We start from the raw sequence: 17500 nt of genomic DNA on the forward strand, positions 1-17500 counted from the left end.
TTCATACCTCTTCACACCCAGATGAAAAAAATATAAATAACTAATAATTGTAAATTATCATGCTGATTTCTTTTCGAGATCCCTAGTATATCGTTAATAAAGGAAGAACTTCAAGAAATATTTAATATTGCGATCGCAAAAAATATGCTAGCTGCTCTGTTTTGCCATAGCAATATGAATATATCTAAAATATTCATGGTAATGTACGAAGTAATGTTAAATATTATGGTGAAATTCGTTATGTTTTTACTGTAATGTCATCGAAAGAGAAAACTGCTCAACAAGAAGGGTAACTCTCATTAAAGCAACTTAAAAGAAAAGCAATTCTCTTTGCTCCGAATTATTCCCAAAACCTTGGGGGCTTACGTATGCGAACATGGTTATAATTCCAATAGCTGGTAAGAATAATATTAGGAAAGATCATTGTTTAGATATTAATATTGCAAAGACACTGTAAAAAGTGCGTAGGAGGCGTAAGGACACCTCACTGGAAGTCAAAATAAGTAACTATTAACATGTATCAGAAAACGGAAGGCAGAACAATACCAAGATAAGTGACTCCTAAAACTATTATTATTATTATTATTATTATTATTATTATTATTATTATTATTATTATTGTTGTTGTTGTTGTTGTTGTTGTTGTTGTTGTTGTTACAAGCTAAGCTATAACCCCAGTTGAAAAAACAAGGGCTCCAACAGGGAAACATATCCTAGTGTGGAAAGGAAACAAGAAAATAAAATATCTACAAGACAAGTAATAAAGAATCAAAATAAAATATACTATAAACAGTAACAGCATTAAATTAGATGCTTCATATATAAACTATAAAAACTTGAACAAACCAAAAGGAAGAGAAATGAGATAGAAAAGTGTGCCCGAGTGTACCTCAAGCAAAAGAACTTTAATCCAAGACAGTGGTCGGAAAATGAATAGTTATTTAAGGAGGAAAGTAAAAATATTTGCAGAAACATGAGTGATAGTCGCTGTGTGAGAGTTTATTTTGTAATACTTAAATGAGTAAGAGTTGGTTGATGCTCAGTGGTTGTATAGAGAAAATGTAAACACGTTAGGTTCCTGCATCCTGTCTGCATGCGGCATAGATGCAGTGACGGACAGACCAAGAAAATGGTGCAATATTTTGAGATCAGTGGGCTAAAGAATTTGCGAAACATGACGATTGGATAAGATGTGAGTGAATGATACAGATACAGTATGTAAAGGGGATGATATTGCCATGTATTTTTTTTCAAAAGGCGTTTGTATATAGGTATAATGATTTGGAACCGTAATTTCTTTAAGAATATATTACTCCTAACTCGATATTACCAAAAGATTTGGGCTGTATTTTTTTCAAAAGGCGTTTTTATATAGGTGTAATGATTTATAACCGTAATTTATTTATAATTGTATTACTCCTAACTCGATATTACCAAAAGATTTGGGCTGTATTTTTTCAAAAGGCGTTTTTATATAGTTATAATGTTTTGGAACAGTAATTTCTTTACAAGGTTGTATTACTCCTAAGTCGATATTAACTAAAGACATTAACGACACAGAACAGCCGGTGGATTTCTTATTTGATCGAACATAATGATTATTGAATTTAAAACATTCTTAACACAGTATTTCTCTTGCTTGAGAGTACTCTCGGGCACACTATTCTATCCTATTTCTCTTCCTCTTGTTTTGTTAATTTTTTTATTGTTTATAAAGTAAATATTTATTTCAATTTTGTTGATTGTTTCCTTTCCTCACATGGCATTTTCCCTGCCGGGCCCCCTGGGCTTATAGCATCCTGCTTTTCCAACTAGGGTTGTAGCTTTGCAAGTAATAATGATTATAATGATAATAATAATAATAATAATAATAGTAATAATAATAATAATAATAATAATAATAATAAGAATTAATAATAATAATAATAATAATGATAACGATAATAAAGTCGAGCTTGCCTTAAGAACAGTTGAGGTGCCCTTCTCACCTAAGATTTTCCTTTGCTACTCAACAGTCAATTCAGCCCGATCAATTTCCTTCTGTTTTCGATTCCTTTACTAAGTGGCGATGTGTCTGCATAGGAAGAAACCTCGACTTAATCTAAATCTTAATGTTGGATCTTTAGACGACGCTGATCGAGATTAATTAATTCACTTCAAGTGATGCGTCTTGATCAACGTGGCGACGATTGCAAATGTAAAACAAAAAAAGAAAAAAAAACTCGGAATTATTCCATGTTCAATTAAATCTTCGCATCATAAGTGTATATGTACTAGTACATGCATTTATTACCTTTGCCAGCGAGGTTGGAAGTATGTTATGTTTTACTCCCTGTTTGTGTGTTTGTGTGTTTGTTGGTGAATACTTTCCTGGTCACAATTTTCATCTTATAGTAATGAAACTTGGAGGGATTAACTTTTATGCAAAAAACTGTAAATTATTGAATTTTGTAAGGTCAAGGTCATGGTCACAGTCAAGCAATCTGTCCAATTCACGTAATCAGCCATGAGTTTGGAGATCGTTGTCACAGAGACTTCAAACTTGGTTCATATTTGAGTGTATGAAAATCCATGCCAATTAATACATGTTAGGCCAAAGGTCATGGTCAAGAAATAAGCTGCCACGGCGGAGGTATGCTCTTTACTGAGTGCCTCTCTAGTTCAACCCTTGTTTTGCATGGGAAACATTAGGAGTATTCTAGTGTTGTTCTTACTTTTTTTTTTTCATTAATTAAATATAGGAATACTGACAACTAGACAACCTAAGTACAATAATTCACGAAATGCTGCAATATACAACTATGTACGTTCATGCTAAAGTTTTTCTCCTGTTGTCTTGACATATCAAATACTTACTGATTAGTAGTTGTTAAACATATATAATTTTGGAGTGAGCAGAATTTACAGCTGACTTGCCATTGGTATTTCAATTTCTTGGGTCGAAACTAATCCATTCTAGCCTGTAACGTGATATTCAGTTTTTTCTGTTTGTAGATTAAGAATTACAGTTTGTTGGAAAAATTCCATAATTTCTTGTTTTTGTTGTTATTGTTTTTGCAATAGCTTCAGTGACTCGATAACTTTTGTTTCCTTATATATCTAGATGAAATTTCCATTGAAAACCATGAAATACAAAGGGAAATTAACGGAAAATGAGATAGGGAAATGAACAAGAATTGATTTATCTCGAGGTGGAAATTGAACCTATCCCGATGAGAAAACGTTTTCGTCAAGTTCCATTTGCTCTTGGAAAACGTCTTATCTGATTGCTAGAACTTTTCCTAAGCAACTTTTATCCCTTATCATTAGTTATGGGAGCTTGGATGTTTAACCACTGTTTTGAAATATTTCAAATAATGTTTTTAATCTGATCCGAAACTCACTCTCTCTCTCTCTCTCTCTCTCTCTCTCTCTCTCTCTCTCTCTCTCTCTCTCTCTCTCTCTCTCTCTCTCTCTCACTGATGGTAGTAAGATGTATCCTACTACCTTGCCATTGCTGCCCTCTGAAGTATCAACGCCTTTTGGCACATGCCCCGAGGCAGAGGAGCTCCTAGTGAAGAGATGTAAAATTTTGATAGAGGGGAAAGTACCCCTAAACTCCTAGATGATAAAAGAGTGATTTCAGCAGTAGCCAGCGACAATCACTTCATTATTTCTGATGGATGCTAAGAAATATTATGAAATTGTGGTCACTTGGTATAGTATGAAAATAATCTCAGTCAGAAACGGGTTGTACAACCACTGTATACTCGGGCATACCGGGAGTGGGGTGTATACTTGGGCAAACTATTGTCTTATTTCTCTTCTTAATGTTTTATAGTTTTTATATTTTATATAGGATATATTTATTTTAATGTTACTCTTCTTAAAATATATTTTTCCTTGTTCCCTCTCCTGACTGGGCTATTTTCCCTATTGGAGCCCCTGGACTTATAGCATCCTGCTTTTTCAGCTAGGGTTGTAGCTTAATAATAATAATAATATTAATAATAATAATAATAATAATAATAATAATAATAATAATAATAATAATAGGATGCTAGAAAATATTATGAAATTGTGATCACTCGGCATAGTACGAAATTAATCTCAAACAATCAGAAACTGGTTGTACAACCACTGTGCCCTATTATATACAGTTCCTGCAAATGAATATAAAGAATAAGACCGTGGTTTTAAGAAATGTGTGATAGTAAATGTTAGAAAATGAATATGACACTATGAAACCAGAATAAAAGAGCAAGGTACTTGAACCAGATGACTGAGTTGTGTCGAGGTAACCGAGCTCCTGTTATATTTATGTAAGACTCCGAGAAAATGAGAAAATTTGAAAAAAATTCGCGTTTGACAGTCTTAATGGTTATCATTAATTCATTTTTGATAATAAGTGTTGATGGCTCAGAAATAGAGAATTTTGAGAATGAATAGCGAAGCTTGCACGAAAGCCTGAATTTGTACATAAATGACTTTGAAGGATAGTATAGAGGAAAAGTGATATTGTTGGTAAGGTTAGCGTGTATGAAGTTAATAGGGAACATAAGCACATTTTCGTGTTTAGCCTGAAATTGTGTTAAAACTCCATTGTGCATGCTAAGGCATATACGTTTGCAAGCAATAATAATTAAGAACGCACTATAAAACGCCGAAAGCTCATACAATCTTTTGCATTGCTTACAGACATGCAAACTTATACATGTACATTCTTTTTTTCACCCAAGATGTAAACCCTTGTGAAATATGCCTAAAAAATGTGATAATTAAGTTGTTTATTTGACTAGAAGAGAAAATTGAAGGGTAAATAATTATTAGACAACGTGTTGAGTAGAGTGCATGTAAGTGTAAACAGGATTTGTTGTGGAATTAAGTAAACAGCAGCAAAGGTAAAAAAAAAAAAAAATAGAAGTTTGAATAAATTAGTTAGAGGACACCTTAGAAGAGGAGATTTAAGATTCCTATCTCTGGGCCTCTGACTATAGACATTTCTAAGTGACAGTGAGCAAAGGGCACACCTCTGAAACAAAAGGATGAACAGGAAACAGAAGCTGTTGTGAGAAGTCTAAAAAGTGTCTTGAGATCACTAAATGGCCGAGTTTTGTGGAGGAGGATAATACCATCGATAAGGACTTCGTGGTGTTCGATAAAGAATGTTTAAGAGGCTAGACGGTACTTTCCTGTTATTGCCTCACCCCTAACTTTCGGTATAACCCCATTATAATTATTTAATTTGTATGGGGATAAAATTCAAACCTAACCTAACTTAACCTAACCTAACCTAAAAAGTAGTATTTGGGTTATATCGGAAATTAGTGGTGGGGCAATAACAGGAAAGTACCGGCTAGACTTCAAGCAGGACATACGTTGAACAGTTACTTCTACCTGACATGTCCATCATTAGGCCTACACAGTTTAGAGTTCAGTCCTGCCCCTCCTTGCATTAAAATAAATCAAAACTTTGTAGTGCATGCAAGCTCAGTATATAAAATAAACCGTATAAGAAATATTTCAGTGCATACAAGCTCAAATAAGAAAGGAGGTTGTATGAAATATTGTGTAAATAAGAAAAAATATGAATGCATCTCATTCTACGTAAAGATTGTTATGTTATATAATAAACGTGGCTTACACTTTTTTGGAGGAGAATTGCGCAGTATATTTCAAGAACGAAAGCATGGGACGACTGAGCCGGTATTTATTTCTTTGAACAAAGTATTTTACAATAGACAAGACCTAACAGAACCTGATTATTAATGACAAAATTTCTTAAGAAAGGAAAGGTTTATTGCATCGTTTTTAATAAGCATCCAATCATCACGTCATCGAAAAAAAAAAAGAGTAATGAAAATTTATCAATGTAGGCATAACAGTCAAAATACATAATTTAGATGGCTAGATAGTTTATTCTTCAGGTTTTGGTGTCAAACAACCTTAAACATGGATAGGTTATTCCCCAAACTTTGATATCTAACGGACTTAAACTGGGAGAGCTTATCCTCCAGACTTAGGTGTCTGACTGCCTTAAACACGGAGAACTTCTCCAAACTTTGATGTCTGACAGTTATAAACATGGAGAGCTTACTCCCCAAACTTTGATGCAAGACAGTCTTATACAAGGAGAACTTATTCACTAGACTTTGACGTCTGACGGCCTTAAACATGGAGAACTTCTCCAAATTTTGATTTCTGACAGCCCTAAACATGGAGGGCTTATTCCCAAAATTTGATGTCTGACAGCTTCAAACGTGGAGAACTTCTCCAAGCTTTGATACCTGGCAGCCTTGTTCGTGGAGAACTTATTTAACAGACTTTGGTGTCTGACAGCCTTAAAAGTAGAGAGCTTATTCTCCAAACTTTGATGTCTGACAGCCTTAAACATTGAGAGCTTATTCCCCAAACTTTGATGTCTGACAGCCCTAAACATGGAGAAATTATTTTCCAAGCTTTGATGTCTGACATCCTTAAACATTGAGAGCTTATGCTCCAAACTTTGATGTCTAACAGCCTTAAATATGGAAAACTTCTCCAAACATTGATGTCTGAACGCCTTAATCATGGAGAAGTTATTCTCCAGACTTTCATGTCAGACAGCCTTAAACATGGATAACTTATTCTTCAAACATTGATATCTGATAGCCTTAAGCATTGAGATCTTATTTTCCAAACTTTGATGTCTGACAGCCTTAAACTTTGGGAGCTTATTCTCCAAACTTTGATGTCACAACAGCCTTAAACTTGGAGAGCTTATTCTCCAGATATAGATGTCAGACAGCCTTAAACATGGAGAGTTCATTCTTAAAACTTTAATGTCTGACAGCCTTGAACATTGAGAGCATATTCTCCAAACTTTGATGTATGACAGCCTTAAACATGGAGAAATTATTTTCCACGCTTTGATGTCTGACAGCCTGAAACTTTGGGAGCTTTTTCTTCAAACTTTGATGTCTGACAGCCTTAAACCTTGGGAGCTTATTCTCCAAACTTTGATGTCTGACAGCCTTAAACGTGGAGAGCTTACTCTCCATATATTGATGCCCGACAGCCTTAAACACAGAGAACTTATTCTCTAGACATTGATGTCGGATAGCCTTAAACATGGAGAGCTGATTCTTAAAACTTTGTCTGACAGCCTTAAACTTTGAGAGCTTATTATCCAAAATTTTATGTCTGACAGCCTTAAACATGGAGAGCTTATTCTTAAAACTTTGATGTCTGACAGCCTTAAACTTTGAGAGCTTATTATCCAAACTTTGATGTCTGACAGCCTTAAACGTGGAGAGATTATTTTCCAAGATTAGAGATTTGACTTCCTTAAACACCGTTGTGAAGCTGTTTCCAGTTCAATAAGTTCTAAATAAATGTTTACACCTCTCCATGTTATTTTATACATAGTTGAATGTTTTGTGTTATATATATATATATATATATATATATATATATATATATATATATATATATGTGTGTATATATATATATATATTATATATATATATATTATATATATATATATATATATATATATATATATATATATATATATATTTTATATATAGTGAGAAAGCCCATTTTAGCTGGATGAGTAAACTTACTCCTTGAAGAATATTTTCATCAAAGTGAAAAGTTCTCGTTTTAATAGGTCTAATATGAATGCCGATAGATTTGGTTATAAATGTAATAATACAAAGAGACTTACTATGGACCTTGCATATCTGCAGAAACGATGATTTGACGGATTAGAATTCATCGTCCTCGGTAACATGCACATTTAATTTTTCCACACAAACAATATCCATTCAAATTCATTTCTGATTTCTGTAATCAAATCGTTAAATTGGATGACTTTTGACAGTTCACATTTAGGTATTTTAATTTTTACTGATTGTGAAAAACTAGCATTTAATGGCACCTCATTTACGGTAATCTATATCTCGCATAACTTAAGGTATGTCTTTCCATGGTGAACGTGCGATAGTAAACAGAAACCACACGATTTTTAGGTTGTTCTGTTTGGAAGGCAGGTGTTCCAACTGGCATTTTGCGCCGCGAAATAATAATGAAAAAAATGCTGCTGCTCATGGCCACATGTGTTTATTAGCAATGCTAATGTATTATTTTGAATAAATCTACAAATGTAGGTAGAATCAATAAAAAAAACTATTCAGAATATTTTTTGATGAATTGAGTGTATTAAATAAAGGCCTCATAAAAGATATTGGCAAAACTCGGTTATATAGCATATTTTCTGATCAAGATAATTTAATTACGTATTTTTTTCCAGTTTAAACGCATGTTTATCACTGTGCTTGTGTACGTGGTAATGAGTTAAGATGCTAATTACCGGCTCAAGCGAGGAACAAAATACCGGATAATTATATTGATAGAGCGCTAACACCTGTTGAGGTTCATTAGGCCATCACATCTTATGTAAGTTTTTTTTTCTTTTTTTTTTAAGTTGGCGAAATACCTTTTCAATACATTAGCGTTCTCAGATTTCTCGGTAAGTGTATGAGAAGGCGAACTAGCTTTTAAAAAGGGGCAAGGGTTATGTAGATTTAAATTTTATGCTTGGCTTAGAAACTCCAATTTTTAAGGGATGTTCGCCCTTGCTCGAATGACACTTGGGAAAAAAAAAAATTGATGAACGAAACTACAGAATACATTTTGGTAATTTGCATAACTTGAAATTACTCTCCAAGGGAGTTGTTAATATATAGGTGAATTTGATCGAAAAGTGATAAAGTTCTTGTTTGAGTTTATGTAGATATGTTTTAATTAAGCTGTCTCATTTAACTAGAAATTCTTATCGATTTTATAACATCAAATTCTGAAAATGCCAAATAAACTCATCCTGCTCCTAGGTTGCTTCTTGCTCCTAGAATTATTGCAAAATTCTATGTAAAATGTGTCTCTTAAATGTTTTTACGCATCTTTTAGAGTTACTTTAGAATGTCCACTTTGCTTATCACCGTTAAGCAAGTGTTAGTTGAAAAGAAAAACATCTGACCACTGAGGAAAAAGGGACATTTTTCCAAATTGATTCACAATGAAGGAAAGACTCTGTACATAATGTGATCTCGTGAATTAATTATCCAGATAAAAATTCTGACTAAGGCTTGTAAGATAATATAGTTCAGGTCGCAAAGCAGTTAGATATTTACTATTTTAATGTGTGTTTTAACTTTAATATTAGCTTCAGACAAAATGTATGGCGACTTGCGTAGTTACAGATCGTAGACACAAGGACTCTACCATATCGATATGCGAAAAAATCATTTATGATATAACTCGCCTCACAAGTATGAAAGAAGGGACCCTTATAGAATACATATTACAGACCTTAAAGTATATACGTTACAAGACTAAGAGATGAGAATACCATTTCAATGCACCAAGTGTTTTGCATGTTTAATCAACAATGTTTTTGCATCAGTTTTTCACCTTATGAGATTAGATATGAAATAAGTTGTCTTTACTATATTTTACCCTTTTCATTTAGTTTAGGTCTTTATCAATGCCCTTTTCCAGTGATTTTTCATATATTTACCCGACCTCTCTGATTAACTGTTCATCATCACTTGTCCAAATCGTCTCAATATTTATCTCGGCAGATTTTTTCTCCAAGCCATTTTTTAATCTAATATCTTTCTCATTTTAGCCTGATCAAGAATGATGCTATTCTATGGACACACCTTTTCAAAATCTATTCCATTTACCTTTGCAGTGCACATGTCTGCTCCAATCCTTATTGTGCATTATGAAATGTTCATCAGTTTAATGATAGATAACTTTTGGACCAGTAGTTTACCAATACCTTTTGATTCCATCCAGGTTGTTGCTACTTTTTATCCTACTGCCCTCTGAATGCCTCCTTCACAATCTACAGTGTATAGTGCCCCTCCGTTGCATCTAAGACTTGCCCTTCTACCATTACATGGTATTACATCCTGGATCTACAAAGCAATCAGTACTATGGATGGATGGGAGCATAGAGGGGATTGACAGTTTCTTGTGGATGAAAACGATGATAATTGAACATTTGAATCACAACTTGATATTCGTATGAGAAACAAATATGTTGAATGATACAATAAGATATAACTTACTGATGCACATTGAAGCTAATTTTACCCTATCTCCAAATCAAATACCAATACCCTGGCCTTTATCAAATACATCCGTCTCGGTACTGATTTTAATCAATTCAATAAAAAAATATATGTTAAGTGATTTGTAATGCGTTCAATAATCATATTTCTGAAGTTGTCCTTTTTCACCACCATTATTATTATTATTATTATTATTATTATTATTATTATTATTATTATTATTATTATTATTATTATTCACACACAACCATCAGGAATGAGGTTGAAATTTAAAAATAAATAAAACGTGAAAATGAAATTAATCATATCTAGAAAAAAAATAGGAAAGAAAGGAGTGAAGGAATCTGTACCCATCCATAAAAAGTAATTATCATTGATACTTATTTTTATAATTATTAAATCCCTTATTTAGTTATTTATTTATATTTGCAAAGCCAAGGTTCAATAAAGATCAATGACTCCTTGATGTAAAAAGTTTGGGGACCCGTGTTACACCGTTTACTCCTCCCCATTTGTTCTTGTTTTAAATTTTGGTTATCACAATTCTCATAATCATAATTATATGTTATAGTCCTGAACAGCTTCTTTCACCATCTTTCATACTCATAACAAAGTACTGAGTTCACCCTCACTTTTCCCACAGCATCCCTATGGCAATTTTACTAACTTTTCTGAGTGTTGTTGTTGTTGTTGTTGTTGTTGTTGTTGGTGTTTTTTTTTTACGAGCTTTCTTTCTGGTGTACTGTAAACGTCTTGATCTATTGTATTTATTTGAAATCCCTTCCTCTTCAATTGCTCAACCATATCCATTCCCCGTGACTGCTGTTAACACCCAATTATCTACTCTTAACAATTCTGCATTTTTGTAACTTTCTTCATTGCCATGATGAACTAAAATGTACTCACGGCTGATCTTTCATGTACACCAACGTTTGTCTCAAATTATTCTGATACTTCTGCTAATTTTTTCATGTTTTAATATACTAATATCACTAGCCCAGAAGTTAACTGGGCCCTTTGCCTTTGCAACGTACCTCTAATAAATTATCTTGCTACTCTGTTACGCTCTCCCTCGAAACCTTCCGATATGTGTTAATATCTTTATATTTTTGCATGAAACTTTTCCTACAGTACCGCTTTATGAATACTCCAGTATTTTAATACCATACTGGAGTAATCCTTTCCCTCACTTATTTGTCCTTTTTTTCGTATGCTTCATGATATTGTCATACCCTTTTCCAACTCATCTAGTCCTGACCCTTCTTTTATGAGTATTTCTAATATATTATAATCAGCTCATCAATGGCTGACCCTCCAGCTGCTTTTAGTATAAAAGAATTTATGTCCAACGTGACATATCATTTTTGTTTTTCGGACCTTAATGAAATGTGCCAACAACAATTACTCTAAGCTAACAACTTTACATATGTTATTCATATTGATTGATTTATCCACAAAATGGATCTCTTCTGGCCAGGCAGACCCACAAAATACCATTTAGATATATAGTAACTGATAAATAATAGAATTTAATAAACTAGGTGGCTACTGTATTTCCTCATTAATATTCATAAAAACTCAATGATTATGGTACCCTTATGCATTTGATTTTCCTTTCATGGGGTTCAGTTAATGATTAGTCTCCAGTTCTCTGTCATGTGCACTCACTGCTCCAATACACATTTAGTCTAATTCCTCCTCAATGACCTTTATCCAAGGCTTTTGGATCTTCCTCTGGTTGGGATCCTATTATCTACATATCTGCCATTTCTATGAAACATATAATTCTACTCTCTAGCCTTGAAAATTACTATGGTTTCATCCTCGTGTATGAAGATAAGCTATGATGGTATCAAGGAAGGTTGGAACTTCTCTGTTGTGGACCAGGAATTCTTTTATATTAGTTTTTTTTTTTCTCCTGGTGTAGGATCCTAATGGGGAGAAAATGCTTTAGTAATCTATTTTATTTTTTCTTAAAAGAGTCCTTACTTGGATTATTTCATTAGAAAAACTAAAAGTAAAGGTATGTTTTTACAAGAGGTATATATAAGTTGGTTAACTTGAGAGATTTATGTAGGTCATCAGATAGGAGCTGCAAGTGAATCACTTCTTTGCAGACTCTAGTATAGGAGTTGTTTTTAATCTCATAGAAGAGAAATTTAGTGGTCATCAGGATTTGGATGTAATTTTAGATTATCAGATTTCCCTAGATAGAAGTGTCAGATAGGATTGCCAAAGCATTATCAACCTTTGTATGTTGTGTCATTAAGAGAAGTAACAGTTATGTACATCTATGGTAGGTTCAGTCTTAGAGACACAAACACGAAAATTAATGTCTATTATTTTGGGACAGAATTCTGTAACAGCAAACGTTCCAAAAGGATTTCTAATCAAACTCGAAAACTTTAGGGTAAGACTTTCTCACTTCTTCCTCGTTTGTGGATTTGCTGTGGTTAAAGAAGGCTACTGAGTACCTGTAATTACCAACCCACCTTTCTTGAAGAAACCAGTCCTGTATCCAAGTTATCTTACCAATACAGCAAAAGCTCAGTTACTGCAATTAGAAATTGTGAAGCTTTTAGAGAAGGATCTGATAGATGAGATCTTAAACCCTTCCTAAGGGTTCTACAACAGGTTATTCCTGATTGCCAAAAGCTCAGGAGGGTAGAGTCCAGTTCTAAATGTCTCAGCACTCAACAAGTTCTCAGTGTTTATTAGGTTCTACGTAGAAACACCCTCAACGGTTATGGAAACGATCAAACAAAAATATTCCAATTCATCTAAATTCAAGAAAATCTCTTCAATTTGTCAATGGATCAGAGGTACATCAGTTCATGTTTCAGGCTCTGGACAGCCCCACAGGTGTTCACCAGAATGATAGCCCCCATCATCAAATGGTTAAGTTGTTTGGGACTAAGAGTTCTGATGTACAGTTAGAATCAAAAGAACGCCGACACTGGGGAAATCTTTCGTCAGATGTCTCTAGTGTTCCCGTGACAAAACAGGCAAGGTGTTGCTCTTCTTACTAATACTATGAAATGGGCGGAGCCCTCTCCAACCTTAGTGAATCAAAGACAGCAACGGGGTGTTTTTGCTAGTGAAAGCATTAAAATTTTACAAATCGAGTTGCCATATTTCATTCTGTTTTATCATTTGACGTTTCGAATATCCACTGCAAATACTGAACACACACACACACACACACACACACACACACACATATATATATATATATATATATATATATATATATATATATATATATATATATATATATATATATCTTGAATCCTCAAAATCGTGTAGAAATTATTGGAGTATCGCGGCTAAAATATTCTTTCCGTTAATAGCTACATTATATTATTTCGACATTAGCCTTGTTCAAGTCACCGAGGAAAGAAAAAGTACTTTCAGATATGGTTCGATGTAAAATAATAATAAAAAAACGCCATACATGAGTTATACCGGCCTAAATGACTTTCAGAGAGAGAGAGAGAGAGAGAGAGAGAGAGAGAGAGAGAGAGAGAGAGAGAGAGAGAGAGAGATTCGGCTTGAATACATCGTTTTTAATATATTTGTAGTACGTTGGTCAAAATTCGCCCGTAACTTTTTGAGTTAGGTTGGTGACAAACAAATAGACAGAGGTGAAAATCTGACCTCCTTGGCGGAGTTAATAATAATAATAATAATAATAATAATAATAATAATAATAATAATAATAATAATAATAATTGGTCCAAAATGTAAATTTTGAGAGAGTTCTGTTGAGGTGAGTATTGGCCCGCGCACTGAGCCCTTTGATAATTTGGAATTGCAAGATATGTCTTTGGATTTATTAAACGTAATTTGTTCTTCTTACCTTCTAAATTCCTGTAATTTATCCATTTATCCAAACCTGCCGAAATCTTGTAACCCTTCCAGAAACCACATTATTACTTCCATTCTCAACTTTGGGCCGTTCTCACTTAGGGGACCAAAACCCCCAGTTTCACGCTACGCTCAATTCTGCCTCACATAAATCTACATTAAGCCTTTATATGGGCGGTCAATCATATTCAGACTTTCAAAAAAATTTGCAGGGACTATTGCAATATATCAAGAAACATATGTAAAAAAGCAAACATTTCAATAGTATAATATGTATTTCTAAAGGAATACAAAATGTACACAGACAAAGCGAAAAAAAAAAAATCTTGATTTTAACATTTTTCTCTTTGCAAACGAAGTCCTCTCAGGAAAAAATAACCAATCTTCAATTACATATATATTGCATTATAAATACGTCCTTGTTACATACGCTGTTTTAGCCAAAGTTTACGTTATAACCAAATAGATACCAAAACTTTTCTATCCGTTTCAAACCGATAAATCCAAATAACCTAGTGATGATTTTTTTTGTCCTGACATATTCCAAATTCATTTTAAAAGATAAAGTGCCTTTAATTTTTTATAGAAAATTTAAAGGTATTTATTCAAATGTAGTTCGAAGCTAATTTTAATTATTTTTCTTACTTATTTGTTCATTTGTTTATTTACTAGTTTATAAAGTTGCCGACGAGTGTTGTTGAATTGGTCGCCGCACTTTGTTAAGCATAAAAACAAAGGCTTGAATGTAAGTGAACAAATCGCCAAAAAAAAAACGTTAAATAGTGATATTTGGTAAATACTATATATTTTGTAAAGGTAACAAGGTAAAGGACTCTGGTAATATACATAGCTTGCAGAAGTTCCACTCGGATGCGTATAAAAACATTGAAGAAAAGAAAATTTAACTAAATCATGAAGATTTACTATGTAAAATAAGAGGACTAGATCTTTTCGCAAGGGAGACCTAATTCCATGAGTGCCAACCCAAGCAGTTTTTAGTGAGACGAATACCTCAGCAGTGTTACACCATCACAGAAACTGAGGAAACATCAGACAAGAAAAGATGTATAGAGAAAGCATTTTCGCATCTACGATTTTATAAAAAAAGAAGTTATTCACAAAGTTCGGGTTCTAAAACTTTGTCATTTAGAAATGTTCATAATGAGAATCTATGCAACAATAGCAATAATGAATAAGCTTTTGAAATAACTAGGCAATCTCAGGTTGAAGATTGAACACTGTTCTGACCTGAAAGACAGCATCGACTTCTGATTATCCCCATATAAAGCACACTGATATTTTGTAAATCTTTGGAATCACTGAAAACAATTGTGCTTTCTTCTTGTGATTTGTGAGATGATGACTGAATCAAAGAAGTCAGTCTTGAGATTTACACTAAATTACTCAATGCCTTCAAAGAAACCAAGACACTTCTATGGCCTACCAAACCTAGTGACGTTCCTTAGCTACAACCCTAGTTGGAAAAGCAGGATGCTATAATCCCAGAGGCTCCAACAGGGAAAATAGCGCAGTGAGGAAAGGAAAAAAGGAAAATAGAATATTTTAAGAAGAGTGATAACATTGAAACAAATATCTCCTATATAAACTATAAAAACTTTAACAAAACAAGAGGAAGAGAAATAAGATAGAATAGTGTTCTCGAGTGTACCCTCAACCATGAAATTCCTGCTTATGTTCTGCAATCTGTATTTACATTAATTTGTGTTAAGAGGGACCCGTCAGATCGAAAATTAATATTAATACTAACAGTTAGTCAAGATATGTGTAAAGCAGCAACAGGTGGACAGTGGAAAATGAAAACGCATATCCTACTATGTCAGAAACTCTGCCATCTCTTCAAATCTAAACAATCAACTGCTTTTCTAAACAAACTAGGTAATTATGAGTCCAATGATTTTTATTTTGAATTGGAAACAGTCCTGGCATATACATGGGTGAAAGTGTTTCAGTAATCAGTAATAGTGATGTGGTTAAGGATCAACCCGAAGGAACAGTGTTTCAGGGCGACCGAGACACGCTGATCAGCTGGTGTCTGATGTTTATGGAACTGGATCAGTTCAAAGCACAGTTGGAATTTACATGGAAGAATTTGGATTCTGTAAATATGATGGCCTTAAATTAGTCCGTCGTATGACTGAACCCATTACTGAGAAGATTCAAAAGTCCAGTTTAAGAGTTTCCACCATACTACCGGAGAAAACGACATGAAGAACCAACACTCACAGACCGCTCAAACTGTGCTGAAAATTCCAGTATCAAGATTCTGATTTTTTTTTAGATTATTGCTTGTCATAAGCCCTTTGAGAGTCAATTTATCCCTGCTATATCGGGATCTGTATCTAGTAGGCTACTGCCAACACACCAAACTTTACGACAATGTATGTAGATATATGTATATGCATATATATGAGGAAGGGGGTAGCCCCCGCCTTGCCAGCGGGAAGGGAAACCCTGCCCTGCCAGCAGGAAGGGGGGGAGCCCCGGGCTGCCAGCAGGAAGGGGGGAGCCCCACCCTGCCAGCGGAAAGGAGGGAGTCCCGCCCTGCCAGCGGGAAGGGGGGAGACCCACCCTGCCAGCGGGAAGGGGGTAGCCCCGCCCTGCCAGCGGAAAGGGGGAGCCCCGCCCTGTCAGCGGGAAGGAGGGGAGCCCCCTGCCAGCGGGAAGGGGGGAGACCCCCTGCCAGCAGGAAGGGGGGAGCCCCCCTGCCAGCGGGAAGGGGAGAGCCCCAGCCTGCCAGTAGGAAGGGGGATCCCCGCCCTGCCAGCGGGAAGTGGGGAGCCCCGCCCTGACAGCGGGAAGGGGGGAGCCCCACCCTGCCCGCAAGAAGGGGGAGGCCCGCCCAGCCAGCGGGAAGGGGGGAGCCCCGCCCTGCCAGTGGGAAGGGGGAGCCCCGCCCTGCCCGCAAGAAGGGGGAGGCCTGCCCAGCCAGCGGAAAGGGGGGAGTCCCGCCCTGCCAGCGGGAAGGGGGGATCCCCGCCCTGCCCGCGGGAAGGGGGGAGCCCCGCCCTGCCCGCGGGAAGGGGGGAGCCCCGCCCTGCCCGCGGGAAGGGGGGAGCCCCGCCCTGCCCGCGGGAAGGGGGGAGCCCCGCCCTGCCCGCGGGAAGGGGGGAGCCCCGCCCTGCTCGCGGGAAGGGGGGAGCCCCGCCCTCCCCGCGGGAAGGGGGAGCCCCGCCCTGCCAGCGGGAAGGGGGAGCCCCGCCCTGCCAGCGGGAAGGGGGGAGCCCCGCCCTGCCAGCGGGAAGAGGGGAGCCGCGCCCTGCCAGCGGAAATGGGGGAGCCCCGCCCTGCCAGCGGGAAGGGGGGAGCCCCGCCCTGCTAGCGGGAAGGGGAGAGCCCCGCCCTGCCAGCGGGAAGGGGGGAGCCCCGCCCTGCCAGCGGGAAGGGGGGAGCCCCGCCCTGCCAGCGGGAAGGGGGGGAGGCCCGCCCACCCAGCGGGAAGCGGGCAGCCCCGCCGAGCCAACAATATAGAGTTCCTGTATCTAGCTTATTTTTAAAAAAACATGAGGCCCTTT

General features: G+C 36.3%; 1 protein-coding gene and 1 long non-coding RNA gene across 4 annotated transcripts in view; one reads left to right on the forward strand and one right to left on the reverse strand.

Moving 5' to 3' along the window:
- LOC137657016 (carbohydrate sulfotransferase 11-like) overlaps positions 1-8016 on the reverse strand; it is a 32605-nt gene extending 24589 nt beyond the window's left edge. For 2 of the 3 annotated variants that reach the window (XM_068391367.1, XM_068391366.1), the window contains exon 1: positions 7688-8016. In XM_068391367.1, coding sequence (XP_068247468.1) covers positions 7688-7759 — 72 coding nt within the window. In that variant the 5' untranslated portion in view covers positions 7760-8016. The remainder of the gene's footprint in view (positions 1-7687) is intronic. The other variant, XM_068391368.1, reaches the window with a different exon arrangement.
- Positions 1-17500, forward strand: part of LOC137657691 (uncharacterized) — a 477521-nt gene that overhangs the window by 440288 nt on the left and 19733 nt on the right. The window lies entirely within an intron of this gene.

Source organism: Palaemon carinicauda, chromosome 18 (genome assembly GCF_036898095.1).
Source record: "Palaemon carinicauda isolate YSFRI2023 chromosome 18, ASM3689809v2, whole genome shotgun sequence".
Lineage (NCBI taxonomy): Eukaryota > Metazoa > Arthropoda > Malacostraca > Decapoda > Palaemonidae > Palaemon > Palaemon carinicauda.